The sequence below is a fragment of the Achroia grisella genome, unplaced genomic scaffold (assembly GCF_030625045.1).
Source record: "Achroia grisella isolate CSIRO2021 unplaced genomic scaffold, CSIRO_AGI_Agris_v1 utg413, whole genome shotgun sequence".
Classification (NCBI taxonomy): Eukaryota; Metazoa; Arthropoda; class Insecta; order Lepidoptera; family Pyralidae; genus Achroia; species Achroia grisella.
Genome location: NW_026712846.1, coordinates 580,954 through 595,390, shown reverse-complemented (window position 1 = coordinate 595,390; position 14,437 = coordinate 580,954). Strand labels below are relative to the sequence as shown.

Genomic DNA, 14,437 nt, shown 5'->3' with positions numbered 1-14,437 from the left:
ATTAGGTATCATACCGCTAACAGTCAGATATTAAGTATCCATTTAACTGATTCTTCATTTTAGATATTTGATTTGAATTTATCACGAATGCTATTTCTTTTTTTTTTTTTTTCAAGTGGCTCCACTGAAAATCAGCGCTGTAGTGATACGCTGCGGCACCAGCTGAGTGGAAGCCTTTTCAGCATAGCGAATTATTAGTTTTTAAGTTTTCTTTTTTATCTGTACGCTTTTTTATGCTGAATAAATGATTATTATTATTATTATTATTATTAAGTACACAATAGTATCGAAACAGTCGTAGTGATTGGCCGAGGCCGTCAATGTCCGATAAAATAGTAAATCTCTAAACTAAGCACCATTATAGTCCGATGTAGATAGAGTGTCAGACATACTACGTGATTTATCTTATGATCCTAACCTCTTTATCAATACTTAACAAAAACTAGGCATATTCTCTTCTTGATATAGTCTTGGTTGACAAAAACTATATTCTGTAAAACTTTTTACTTTGTTTTAATCTAATTATTGATCTCTATGATCATCATCTTCATTACTTGCTACAAGTTTTATATCTATACAACACTGAAAACGACTTTAAATTTACAATTTGACAGTAGTTTGCAGTAATTATTGTGTCATGAGTAAACAGATAGACAAAATTGTTTTGACTACTGAAATTCTAATAAACTTAAATTTATGTTTTTAGAAATATTTATATATAATCTTACCTTACTACAATTTTAAAGTAATAAATCTCAATTTTAATAATTATTACCGTTGCTCTTGGTTTTATCCGAATATTTTTTTTATCTATGTGTCAGCTATATAAGCTATATTACTGAAAACTTTCATCAAAATCCGTTCAGTAGATTTTGCGTGAAAGAGTAACAAATGTCCATTTATCCATCTATCCATCGATACTAACTTTTGCGTAAATAATATTAGTAAAATAAGATATAATGTGAACCCTATTAGAATGTTAACAGGCATATGCATTTTTGTGCGATTAGTAAATGTTTTTATAGAAAAACTTTAAATCTATAGCACTGACAATATTATCTGATTACATTAATAATGAGTGCGTAGCGACTTCTATGTTGATTATCGCATGCCTCTTACTTGTTATACTGTAATTATTTATATAAAAAAAAACATCTATTAAAAAGAGCAACACTCAAGTTTTTTGCTCATTCTTCTTGTGATGAGTTTGCATTCCGAATGAGTGGTAGAATCAAAATATGACTATTCAAAAGTGCTTGTAATGAGTTTATTTGAATAAAGATTATTTCTATTTCTATTTCTATTAACATAATAAACTCTAATTTTAATAATTATGAAATATAGGTATTTATTGAATAATGCCTATTGCTCTGTAAACAATTATTTGGAAGAAGATATAGACCTTATATAGTGTTATTTGTTCAGACAAGGGATATTCCACATTTTAAACTTTTTAATTATATACAATATTTTATGTTATTTTTTAAAAACATTGATACCGATTATAAAAATAGTAATTATAAATAAATTACCAGTGGAGTTTCTTGTCAGTTATACATTCCCAACAGATAAACAAAAATTGATAATAATAATTATCTGCTCAGGACAATTAACACAGCGCCATCTAGACTCAAGTTAAGCTAGCTAAAGCTTGAGTTACGTATACTAGATAACTGATACAAATACATAGATATTTTTTTTCGTAAATACATACATAATATTCACAGAAAACACCCAGACCGATGCAAACAATCACACTCATGAATACAAATGATTATGCCGTGCGAGGAATCGAACCCGCGACCATCGAAAGTAAGGCTAAGGTATACTAAACCGCTAGACCACTAAGATCATCAAGTTATAATTGAACAGTCTCGCTATACTATGTTATCTCACTGTTATATCTTCTCTGTATGGAGGGAGCAGTTTCGATCTTTCCAGACGGAGTAATTTTAATCCGTTACATAATGAAATTTAATAGTATGCACAAAGTTAAACGATCGTGCATTAGTTGTTTTAAAAGTTAAATGAAATACGTTCTGTTGAAGTTGAAAATGTTTTCTTAAGAGAGTTAATGTAGAGTTACTACTAATGTCTAGCTAACGAACTTGTAATGTCTGCAGCAAGTTCCAAGTTATGATTAATGAGCTAGAGTACAAATAACCACTGTTTGTATGGTGACAAAGTACAATATGTTACGACGACTTTTCATCTACATACCTAGACGCCCGATGATCGAAATTCTAGCATAATTAATTTAACATTTAGTAAAACTATAGAAACATAATAATATTAATATATAATTATATTCTCAATTTGATCACAGGCTATAATAATATACAAAGGAGTATATATATCGGTATGGGCACAGATAACATAATATTACATAGTATGGGATATTCCTATATATTTTGTATGTAATTACAAAAAAAAACAGTAAAAGGTATATCTTTCTGGGTTATTCCTATGTATTTTGTATGTAATTTACTAATAATTACCTATGTAAAAAATGTATAAAGATTTCTATTAGTTGTCTAGTACCCTATAAAACGTTATAAAGGTCAAACTTGTTGCTAAAGGTTAAACTATACTACTGTAAAGTTTCGACAAAATCCGTTCAGTAGTTTATGTGAGAAAGAGCTACAAACATTTATGCATGGATGGATGGTTTGATATCCATACATCTATACTCACACACTTTCGCGTTTATGATATATAAGATGAGGTGAACATCCCATACTTTATTTTAGAACTAGCTACTCGCTCCGGCTTCGCCCGGGTGTACATGTATTATATGTACATGTAAACCTTCCTCTAGAATCACTTTATCTATTAAAAAATACGCTTCAAAATCCGTTGCGTAGTTTGAAAGATTTAAGCATACATAGGGACGGACAGAGAGCGACAGCGACTTTGTTTTATATTTTGTAATAATAATAAGGCGTAATCACGGCAAACATCAAGTTTAAAATATTAACAAAACAGAAAACTGAACAATATTTCTATTTCAGATGCAAGACTTGTGAAACGTCGAGATCTGCGATAGCGTGTTCGAACTTAGACAATAATAGACTCAGCCTTGGAATATCATAATGAACACGACGGAACAGAGTCTTGATGTGAACAGGTCCACGCCTATCTTTACTATAGGCACCAGTTTTATAACGCAATGGTAAGTTATCACTGTTCATTATCTTTTTAGATAAATATTTGCATTTTTAAGCAATGGTCTTCACTTTTTTTTAAAAATTGATATTTTCATTATTGTTGACTGTCTTGAATTAGTGGTTTGGCACAACGGTTTACTTTCTATAGTCGCGGGTTCGATTTCTCTGGCCCACTCCCATATATACTATAGGAACCAGTTTTATAACGCAATGGTAAGTCATCACTGTTCTTTATTTTTTAATGGTAAGTTATCACTGTTATTTATCGTTTTAGATAGATTATTGCATTATTTTGATGGCCTCGGTGGTTTAACGGTTTCACACACCGGTTTACTTCCAATGGTCGCAGGTTCGATCCCTCCAGTCCACGCCTATCTATAATATAGGTACCAATTTTATTACGCAATGATAAGTTATCACTGTTCTTTGTTTATTTTAATACATATTAGCATTATTTTTAACGGCCCCGGTGACTTAGTGGTTTGTCACAATGGTTTACTTACAATGGTCGCGGGTTCGATCCCTGCAGCCCACCCCCATTTCTAATATAGGCATCAGGTTTATAACACAATGGTAAATTAATATAACTATTCTTAATTCTTTTTATTACATATTGAAAAATACTCTAAATTTTCACCCTTCTATCACCAACTACTAACTTTTAATAGCGATTTTAATTTATATGTCAAATCAACGTTCGCTGGGTCAGTTAGTAATAATATATACTCGTATATCTCACATAACGATATGCATATTTTTATACGAACTCCGTCACATACATTGTTCACTAGACAAAGCCGGGTCGGGCTATTAGTGAACAAAAAATCTGACGCTAGTTAATATATTTTTATGATATAACTCCACGAATATAGCGTCCAATAAGAATAAAATGGATCTGCCATTTTACGATCAATGGCACCAAATTTTTCCCTCTGATTCCACTTATTCATGATTGGAATCAAATCCGTTTGGAAACTTGCTGATAACGAATATGAAATGGCAGAATTGTATTACAAGATTGTGTACAACAGCGCAAATAAATGTAAAGTAATAGTCTCAGTGATCTAGCGGTTAGCACATAGCTTTCCTTACGATGGTCGCAGGTTCGATTCCATGAGTATGTTTATTTATATTGGTTTTTTTTTTTATACCACTTAGGTGGCAAACAAGCATACGGCTCATCTGATGGTAAACGGTTACCGTAGCCTGTGGACGCCTGAAACACCAGGGGTGTCACATACGCGTTGCCGACCCTTAAGAAACCTTAATATACCCTTCTTGAAAAACCCCATGCTGTAGTCTCTCGAGAAAACCTCGGCAGGTAGTTCATTCCATAATCTAAGTGTACGCGGGAGGAAGCTCCTCTGGTTACGGCACAAATAAATATAAAGTAATAGCCTTGTTAGACTAGCAGTTTAGATCACCGTCTTACTTCCGATGGTCGCGGGTTTCATTCTATGAGTATAGTTCTTTGTATTGGTCTAGATATTTTCAATGTTATATTATGTATGTATTTACAAATAATATATATATAAGCATTTATGTGTAACACCCATAACATAAGCTCTGCTTAGCTTGGGATTAGATGACTCTGTGTGAATAGTCCAGGGTTATTATTATTAAATATTTATAATTAGGTTTATAAACAGATTGACCTCGCTAGTTTAACGGTTTAGCACACCGTCTTGCTTCCAATAGTCGTAGGTTCGTTTCCTCGCACGACACAAAAATATGTATTCATTAGTATGAGTGTTTGTTTCGGTCTGGGTTATACTAGATATGTACAGTATTTACAAAAAAAAATATTTCTAGTACTCAGAACACAAGTTCTGGTTAACTTGGAACTAGATTGTGCTGTGTGAGTTGTCCAGGTATTATTATTTTATTACTATTAATATTAATTACTAGGTTTACACGCGACTTCGTCCGCGTGGAATTTAACTTTATTTTTTTAAAATAAAAGTAGCCTAAGTTACTCCTTATTACATCAGCTACCTGCCATGAAAGTCCCGTCAAAATCGGTCCAGCCATTTCAGAGATTAGCGGGAAAAAACAGACAGACAAAAATTGTAAAAAATGTTATTTTGGTTTATGTACCGTATTTATATTCATATGCATGTATTACTACATAACACAAAATGGTTATTTTAATAATACAAATAGACACTCCAATTTTATTTATATGTATATATTAGATAATACATATGATGAATTTTAGGAAGAGTCTCTATGAGGAAATTTCTCCAAGTAAAAAAAGGCTAGAGGTGTGTTTAATGGCGAAACACGTGTCGCAATGTCGCTTCCAGTAGCGGTGGTAAAATTTCCGCACTGAATATTTGTGGTCCCACACATACTAATGGCAGCGGAATTAAACAAATTAAACCCAATAATTAAAAAATTATATAGTAGTCATTTGCTTTTATTAAGATTTAAAATATGTCATCTGCTATTAATAATTGTATTACTGTTTAAAGATATTTAGTTTTAATTTTTGTTAATAGATCACTATCATGTTATTTAATTTAATATTAATTTCAAATGTTCTATAGTGAGGTTTGTACAATACAGATTTAAAAATACAATGCATGCGAATGAAATCGGGTGTATTACTAGTATAAAAAATGAGAAAAGAAATTATCCTAATAATGAATGAGTACCTTACTAATGAACCTTGAATTTCTATTTATCCCGAGTGAATTCCTTATACCCTTTCCTATTTCATTAGACTTCCACTAAAAAGCCTTTTCGAAAATCCCCACGAGAATAGTATAAAATACTAGTACAATAGTTAGGCATTTTATACAGTCAGAAATATATATCTATTTATATATATTTCTGAGCCCTACGATAGATCCACCGTTCAATGCAAACGAGGATAGAAATTACGACGGCCTGAGCCGAGAATCGAACCTCTAGCAGCGCCCATAGACTCAAGTCGTATTCACCATAGTGCAAACATTCGTATTCATGAATATGATTGTTTTTATCGATCTAAGTACTTTCTATGTATATTATGTATGTATTGACAAAAAAATTATGTACCTAAATATTTATATCAGTAGTCTGGTACCCATAACACGAGCTCTGCTTACCATGGGACTAGAAGACGCTGTGTTTATTTTCCAAGGTTATTTATTTAATTGTGTATTTATTTATCGAGGGTTTGAAAAAGTAACTTGGTGTTTAATTAAATTTTATAATTCTCATGTAGTACTATTTCACGTTCGAATGGCATACCTATTGTATGAATGACAGAATGGCATACCTATTGTACTATAATATCACTGACGTATCACAAACAAAGGTGTTTGGTGACAGATACCCACGCAGTCGGGTCTCCAGGTTCTCTCCAGAAATACTAAATGGCGGGGTTCTTAAATAAGGACGTAAAAGTTTTTTCCTCATTTTCACTTCCATCTATACATATAAATAAAATTGGAATGTCTGTTTGTAATATTGAATTAACCGTTTTTTACTACATGCATAGCATTTGAATATAAATGCGGTACATACACCAACATAACATTTTTTACTATTTTTGTCTGTCTGTCTGTTTGTTCCGTTTGTCTAACCCCTGAAATGGCTGGACCGATTATGACGGAATTTTCATGGCAGGTAGCTGATGTAATAAGGAGTAACTTAGGCTACTTTTATTTTAGAAAGAGTAAAGTTAAATTCCACGCGGACGAAGTCGCGTGTACAGCTAGTTAATAATAATAATATAACTTTTTATTGCGCGCAGCAAAAAAAAAAGAAAAAAAATAACTACTTAAATGCGATAAACAAAATACGGCCTTTTCGCTTAAAGCAATTTCTTACAGACAACCTGGCAGATCTAAACTTTGAGTAAAGAAACTTTGCATTTGCCACCTACCTTGGTGGAGCATGATAAAAACAGAAGTAGATAATATATCAAAAGTATATCTAACTAAATATATAAAATGTACTAGATTGCCCTCCACGTGGTTCCCCCTGGAAATAATCGTGATAAGTTCTTGGTGAATTTGTCAGGGTTTGACTTTGAACTGACATGACGACATGCTCATCTTATCATCCTTCATTGGGACACTATCCTCCATTGGCCCTGCTACTGTAAACTGTTACCGCAGGCATTCCATTAACAATACACTACTGATCAATAAGCAAGAGCATAATCAATATTTTTATTGATAGTGATCAAATTATTCACATTGTCGATGTTTTAATAAGATACTTGAAATTCTATTTAACACACCTTTGTATGCCGTTCCGATCAATCTGCCATCTAATTCAAACGGGGATCAAAATTACGATGGCCTGAGGTGAGGTTCGAACCCCTAGCGGCCTCATACCTAAGCTATATCCGTCAGGCGGGATTTGGCCTTCAGCTGCACCATAAGTCCTCCCGTGTGTTTGGAGTGTGATCTACACTACCCTATCATTCGGCGAAGCTGTAAGCCAGCTGCTGCGAATAGCATTAGAGTAGTCAGAAAAAATGACTCTGTTTATGTATATTCATTCCAGTTACATAAAAAAAGAGATTGCTCTCTAAGCTCTGTATTTTTGTTAATATTATCCTGTACATAGAAATATTGTTACAGGAAACTGCAGAAGTTAAGGCAACGCACATGTCTACCCTCAGGAAACTACCAGGAGTGTCAGAACAGCACCAACTTTACTGATGTGTATTACTTCAACAGCACTCTGGAGAATATACTGGCTGTTAACGCAGAATTGGTATGTACTAAAGCAACTTTGAAACATTACATGCTGTATTTCTCTTGTGTATACAAGGGTTAACGAAAATTATATAACGATCCAAACTAAAACTGTTAACCTATTATTTGTGTGTTATCATTATTATATATTATAATATTATATTATAAACGCCAAAGTTTAAAAGTATGGATGATTGTTATTTTTTCACGCAAAAACTACTGAACAGATTTTAATGAAGTTTTACAGTAATATAACTTACGCATCAGAATAACACATAGGCTATATTTTTTATTGAAATTTCACGCGTTTGAAACCGCGGGCACCGCTTAGTGTATTATGTTTTTAATGTTAGAAGCCAACTTTCGAACTGCACTACAGTGCAGTTAATACTAAATGTGACTGAATAGCATTAGAGTAGTCAGAAAAAATGACCTGATAATAAATGTGGTAATCCTGTTGTACAGGATTACCACATTTATTATCAGGTCACATGTTGAAATCCAGACTCAATGCCAAATTTCTTTCACCAAGAACTAAAGAGGAAAATAGAAAATATTTTTAAAAATAGAAACTGATCACATAATCAGTTTCAGATCCACTTACAAACGTAACTAAATCAGTCACGAGACTGATTTAGCTTCAGCAGTTGTGTTAATGGGTAATCTGTTGTCATTCTACCTGATGTACAATGTATAAGTTATACATTGTACATCAACAGGACCACGGACATCGCGTCATCATGACACGCCAAAGATAGAACTCATGTGTTGATATTCTTGAGGATTAGGATATTCCTTATCGCATAATTTCCCTGTCCTACCTTTCAACCGAAATACATCTGGCAAAGAAATTTGTTTGTCGGCTAAAATAGTAGAGAATGAGATCTCTAATGATTTCTTACAAAGCTGGTGTGGTCAAATGTAAAATTAAAATCTTTTCAATTAGAAAAACTAAAAATAAAGCTCATTTCAACGTTTCTTAGAAAAAAAGGTTCAGTTTCAGGAATATATTAGTTTTCAGTTTAGACCCGTCAGGAATAAGAATTGAAGGATATTCTTAGGAGCGATGGCTTTTATTTCCTTAGGATAGAGTGTATACTTTCCAGCCACATAGGATGTGTAGTGGCGTTTCCTCTTCAGATTACCAAAATCCAATATCCTTCATAACGATTATCCTTGAATATTGACCACAGATAATATATCTGTAGTAAACTTTAACACCTAAACTACTACTAACTAATCTATATATATATAGCTAGTAGCTGAGTCTTGAATCGATTAGATGCCTGCGTCATACAGCACGTCCGCTGGGGGAATACGTGTTTCAGTGCAAGTGCTTTCATAACACTTTGATAATGCCTTTTAGATATTATACCTGCACTGAAATAGTGATACAAGTCAAATAATAATAACATCTAATTTATTGTACAATTAGGTTTAATATTCATTATACCATTACTGTTTATATAATGTCATAAACATGGCCGTACCAAGGAGGGCAGAAGAGGGCAGTTGGCCTCTGCATTAGAATTATATGCGAGACAATATTATATTACCTCTTGAAGAAAAGGTCAACTTACCCGTCCGAGCTAGAAGTTAAACTAACTTGTATGCCTGCCCCGAGCCACTATTGCTTTATGGATCAAAAGCTGAGAACACTCATGGTCATAGTCATGAGGACATCAGGTCGATCCCTGATTTTCATTTTTATAATTAATAGACTATTCTATAGTAGTCTTTAAATTAATTGTAAACACGAACGTAAAATAAGATAAAAAAGATTAATGAAAACATGTCACAAACGTATGTGAAATTACAACTTTTTTTATTTCATAAACTATGCTAAATGTACTATATTATCCACAACCTCCCCCTTAACTGGGAGGTTAGTAAACGGAACTATTACTAGTACTAGTGCAAGGAATCGAACCCGCGACCATCGGCAGTAAAGTTCTGCAATCGCCAGACCACTTAATCCATCATAAATAAATATAGATATGTTTTCTTAAACAGCAACCAGTTCTTCCACCGTTTCCTCTCTGGCTGGCATCAATCTTCGCAACATTACTGGTACTGGTGATACTGTTGACGGTGAGCGGTAATGTCCTGGTGTTATTGGCTTTCCTGGTCGACAGAACTATTCGGCAGCCCAGCAACTACTTCATAGCTTCTCTCGCCGCAACCGACCTGTTAATTGGTAAGGTTTCTATTAATATAACATATAATTTAGTACCTTATATATCGGCGGAAGAAGGCGGAAACTTACACCAGAGACAAAAAACTGTAGTAAAAAAATATAAAATAATTGGTAGGTTTTTCAAGTTACGACAAATCCTTCTTTTCTTCTTCTCTTTCTTTTCTTTCTTTTCTTCTTCTTTCTTCCGTCGGTATATATGAGAGTTTTTCTATTATTATACCTTTTTCATACTGCAACTTCGTATGCTATTTATTATATTACGTAATTTATATCCATGCTCGCGATAAGATATATGAAGTAAAATTTCCTTAAAATCCATTCAGACAAAAGATAACAAACAAATAGATAGACAGACTAACTTTCCCATATAATACTTTATAATATTAGTACAAAAAGTTTATTTTCAAGTATAGGACTATAATAACAATTTAATTATCAGTGAAATGTAATGATTCAGATTGAGGAAATAATTATATTTTATGTTTCCTAAGCCTACCAAATAAGCTTTTAATAAAAAAAATCAATTTACCAATGTGACTGCCTCACGCGATTTTATTGGCGATCAATAGTTATGTACCTTATAAAACTTCATATAAAGCAATACAAACAAATTAATTATTCGTCACATATTAACCTCTTTATGAATAAACATGAAACAAAATTGTGTATCCAAATTTTGATCGGCGTAATTGATATCTGTTCACTGAACATGATTCGGGAGTGTTTATCGAGAATCCGAAACTTGGTACAGTTTTAATCAAAGAGTCTTTTAAACTCAGATGGAATTATAATAATTAATACTAATTCATATTTAATGATCATAATTGGTTTATTGAATATGTTTATTTGCTCAATTAATTACACATCAGAAATTAATTTAATGAATACTTGTATTTTTTTTATTGTCTTCAGGTACTCTCTCACTTCCATTTTACACCGATTATGTCTTAAAAGGATACTGGCATTTGGGGCCTTTACTTTGCGATTTATGGCTATCCGTAGATTACACTGTTTGCCTTGTATCACAGTATACTGTTCTACTAATAACAGTGGATAGATTCTGCAGCGTAAAAATAGCAGCAAGATATAGAGCCTGGAGAACAAAAAACCGGGTGATATGGATGGTAACAGTCACGTGGATTATACCAGCCTTATTGTTTTTTACCACTATATTCGGATGGGAACATTTCGTAGGATATAGAGATTTACAAGAAGGTGAGTGCGCAGTACAATTCCTTAAAGATCCAATTTTCAATACAGCTTTAATTATTGGCTATTATTGGACAACATTGTTTGTTCTTATTGTACTGTACGCAGGCATATTTAAGACAGCGTATGATATGCAGAAGAAAAGTGAAGCAAAACAGAGAAAAATGCAGTCAATGGTCGCTTTGAGTGCTGGTTTCATGACGGGTATGGCGGGACGTGCTGCAGGTACGTCGGGTTTATCCAAGGCAACTATTTCTAGCGAAGATCAAGTAAAAGTTCCAGACTCCATTCGTAAAGACTCTACATCAAAGGGATCATTAGCAGCTCCGTTACTTAATTTAGGTGGTTCCACTGATTCTAATTCAAGCCAAAAATCATCAGCTCATAAGAGTAGTGCTACCGGTACAGGGACATCAACAACAGCTGAGTCTGATCCTGAAAAGAAAGAAGAACAGGTAGAAGCTGAAAGATCAAGCAGCCCTGCTTTTGATTCTGATGACGAGAGCACAACACAGTCGAATATTAAAAAGAGGCCATCCGTGGTCAATTTAGTTATGCAAACTGGTGCAATGCAGTTACTTAATAATATGCGTATGAATGGCGGTATGTTAATAAAAACTGATTTAAAACAATCTCCATTATTTAAACATGATTTTGATAAGCCTAAATCATCATTATCACAGATATCCGAAAAAAGTTTATTAGATACAGATAATTTAGATAATTCTCAAAATACTTACAGTCAACAGGCAGTAACAATTCCTTTATCAACTACAAGTCTTATATCTCCCATGTCATCAGGAATAGTTACACCGTCCGATCAAAGAGAAGTATCTACTACTATTGCTCAAAGAGTAATTCCTCCTCCAACGGAATTCAGATGTAGTCCTCCTGTCTCTGAAAGTCCCCCATCACAATCAGAATCGTCTAAAACAAGAACAGTGAGAGTGGTTAAAGGTGACGGTAGTTCATATGACGTACTTGTAGGAATGGACGGAGCTGACTTGCGATATATGGATGAAAGTTCTGTTATTTTACCATCACCCACTTATGAAAGCCCTCCATCATCTATAACATTCCCTACTGCCACTGAACCGTCATCACCTCCTACTTTAAATTCCGGTATCGTTACAAATACATCTTTATTACAAGCTGCTCTAATAAGAGCCACGGCTGAAGCTCAAGTAACACAGCCTAAAGCAAATACATCTCCCCCTCTACCAGTCAAAGTAAATACAGAAGTAAGTTTAACTCCGGGAGAGCGACCTAAGCCCGTGATTACTCTCGTTTCATCGTCTTCCAATAATAATGAATCGCAACCGCCCAAAACGACCGTAGCAAAAATAACGCCATTAAAATTAAATCCAGTAAGCCCAGCTGTTGAAAACAGCGATATTTCTAGTACGGCGGTAACTGGGTCAGGTCGCAGCGACTCAAAGAAGGAGTTCGTCAAAAACATAGGAAAAAAATTAAAAGTTAAACGTTCGAAACGGGACGGCTTGTTTCAGAGTATCGGCAGACAGAAGTCTAAATCGGAAAATAGGGCTAGGAAAGCGTTTAGAACCATATCTTTTATATTAGGAGCGTTTGTAATCTGTTGGACCCCATATCATATAGTCGCTCTAGTAGAGGGATTTTGTACTGATCCTCCTTGTATTAATAAACATTTTTATATGTTCTCATACTTTTTATGTTACGCTAATAGCCCAATAAATCCTTTTTGCTACGCGTTAGCCAATCAGCAATTCAAGAAGACTTTCACTAGGCTTTTACGAGGCGACTTTCATATCACCTAGTCCATGTATGTTGGTTACAAATAAGCGTAAAATCTTCAATTCCTGTGGTAATAATGATTGAAAATTTACGCGCACAATATTCGAATGTTCTGCATTCCAATATTGTTAATGATACGACAATACCAGTAAAATTAATTAAATTAAGTATTCGTATGCTTTTGATGTATAGAAATGATGTTGTGGAGTTCATCGTATAGAAGATGTAATAAATGTATAGCGAGTCTTTGACTTTACCAATTTGTAAATAAGTAGGTATGTTGTACTATAATTTATTTGGTCTTTAAAGTTCAGAACTGACAATAAAGTGTTAGAAGGTGTATATAAATGTTAGGTTTAATAAATCAGAAGTCTCTTTATATTTCTAGTTAAGTATTTATCTACTTGTAAGAAATTTTAGAATCGTTCGTATGAAATCTGCTTTATGACATGTCGGAGACATTGTAAAAGTCTGTGTAGATAAGAGTTTGTATCAGAATGTAATGTACAGTTAATAGACAGTGCTATTATGGTAGAAGATTATTACAAATGTTTTCGTATTGTGACAATAAGTGGAGTAACATACTCATTAAAAATACTTAAAAATAATTAAATAAAAAAAACAAACTATTCTTCATATATCTGTGTTTCTAATTTCAAAATTATTTATCTCGAAAGAACTTTTTAATTCTGATATTGAAAAAAAAAACTCTCAGCGACCTATTTTCTGCTTCTTGTCATAATACAAAATAAAAATAATATACGCTTAAAAGCTTTCAGCCATGAGCCCCGCTAAAGTTTTTTAGCGTTAAAAATAGTCAATTATACGGTTAGTTTTGAAATTGGTATATGTACGGGCCTAAAACCCTTGTAATTGAATTTTCTACATTAAAAAAATATTAGTACCTACTTGGTGGTATACAAATATTGTTTCAATTTTTATATAATTATTAAACTAATACAAATTTCACTATACTATTTAAAAACTTAGTGATTTTTGTTCAGTAGCAATATAGTATCTGTTTAACGGTTTATTGACATTTTTAGTTGGAATATAAAAAAATTTAAATATTAAACGTAATAGTACATACTATCACCAAAAGTGCGTGGTTAATATAAATATTGAAACATATTTGTATAGTAGATATTCTTAGTAGAAACCTCTATATATTAACAAAATTAATCTATATTATAATATTGTTTATTAATAATAAGTTATCTCAAATTATATGAAAGACAAGAGTGAAATAATAGTAGATAGATGTAATTGAAATTTTAATAAATGAAATATAGATTAGCAAGTGCAAGAATTCTTTGTATGACGCTTTAAGAGTCACTATGATATTGTTTGTTGTAAAATCATTACTAATATCTAATTACTCAAAATCAAAGGTG

General features: G+C 32.9%; 1 protein-coding gene across 1 annotated transcript; it reads left to right on the top strand.

Moving 5' to 3' along the window:
* Window positions 1-3,092: 3,092 nt before the first annotated feature.
* LOC131844788 (muscarinic acetylcholine receptor M5) lies at window positions 3,093-13,186 on the top strand. Its single transcript, XM_059193752.1, has 5 exons — window positions 3,093-3,172; window positions 7,748-7,883; window positions 9,878-10,061; window positions 10,974-11,276; window positions 11,379-13,186. The coding sequence occupies exons 1-5, from the start codon at window positions 3,093-3,095 to the stop codon at window positions 13,064-13,066; spliced, it is 2,391 nt and encodes a 796-aa protein (XP_059049735.1). The 3' UTR covers window positions 13,067-13,186.
* Window positions 13,187-14,437: the final 1,251 nt, after the last annotated feature.

Excerpts from the sequence above, each read along its gene's own strand:
- LOC131844788 (XM_059193752.1), top strand. The coding sequence starts at position 3,093 with ATGAACACGACGGAACAGAGTCTTGATGTGAACAGGTCCACGCCTATC. Across the intron at positions 3,173-7,747 it reads ACCAGTTTTATAACGCAATG|GAAACTGCAGAAGTTAAGGC; the intron begins GTAAGTTATCAC and ends ATATTGTTACAG. Across the intron at positions 10,062-10,973 it reads CGCAACCGACCTGTTAATTG|GTACTCTCTCACTTCCATTT; the intron begins GTAAGGTTTCTA and ends TATTGTCTTCAG.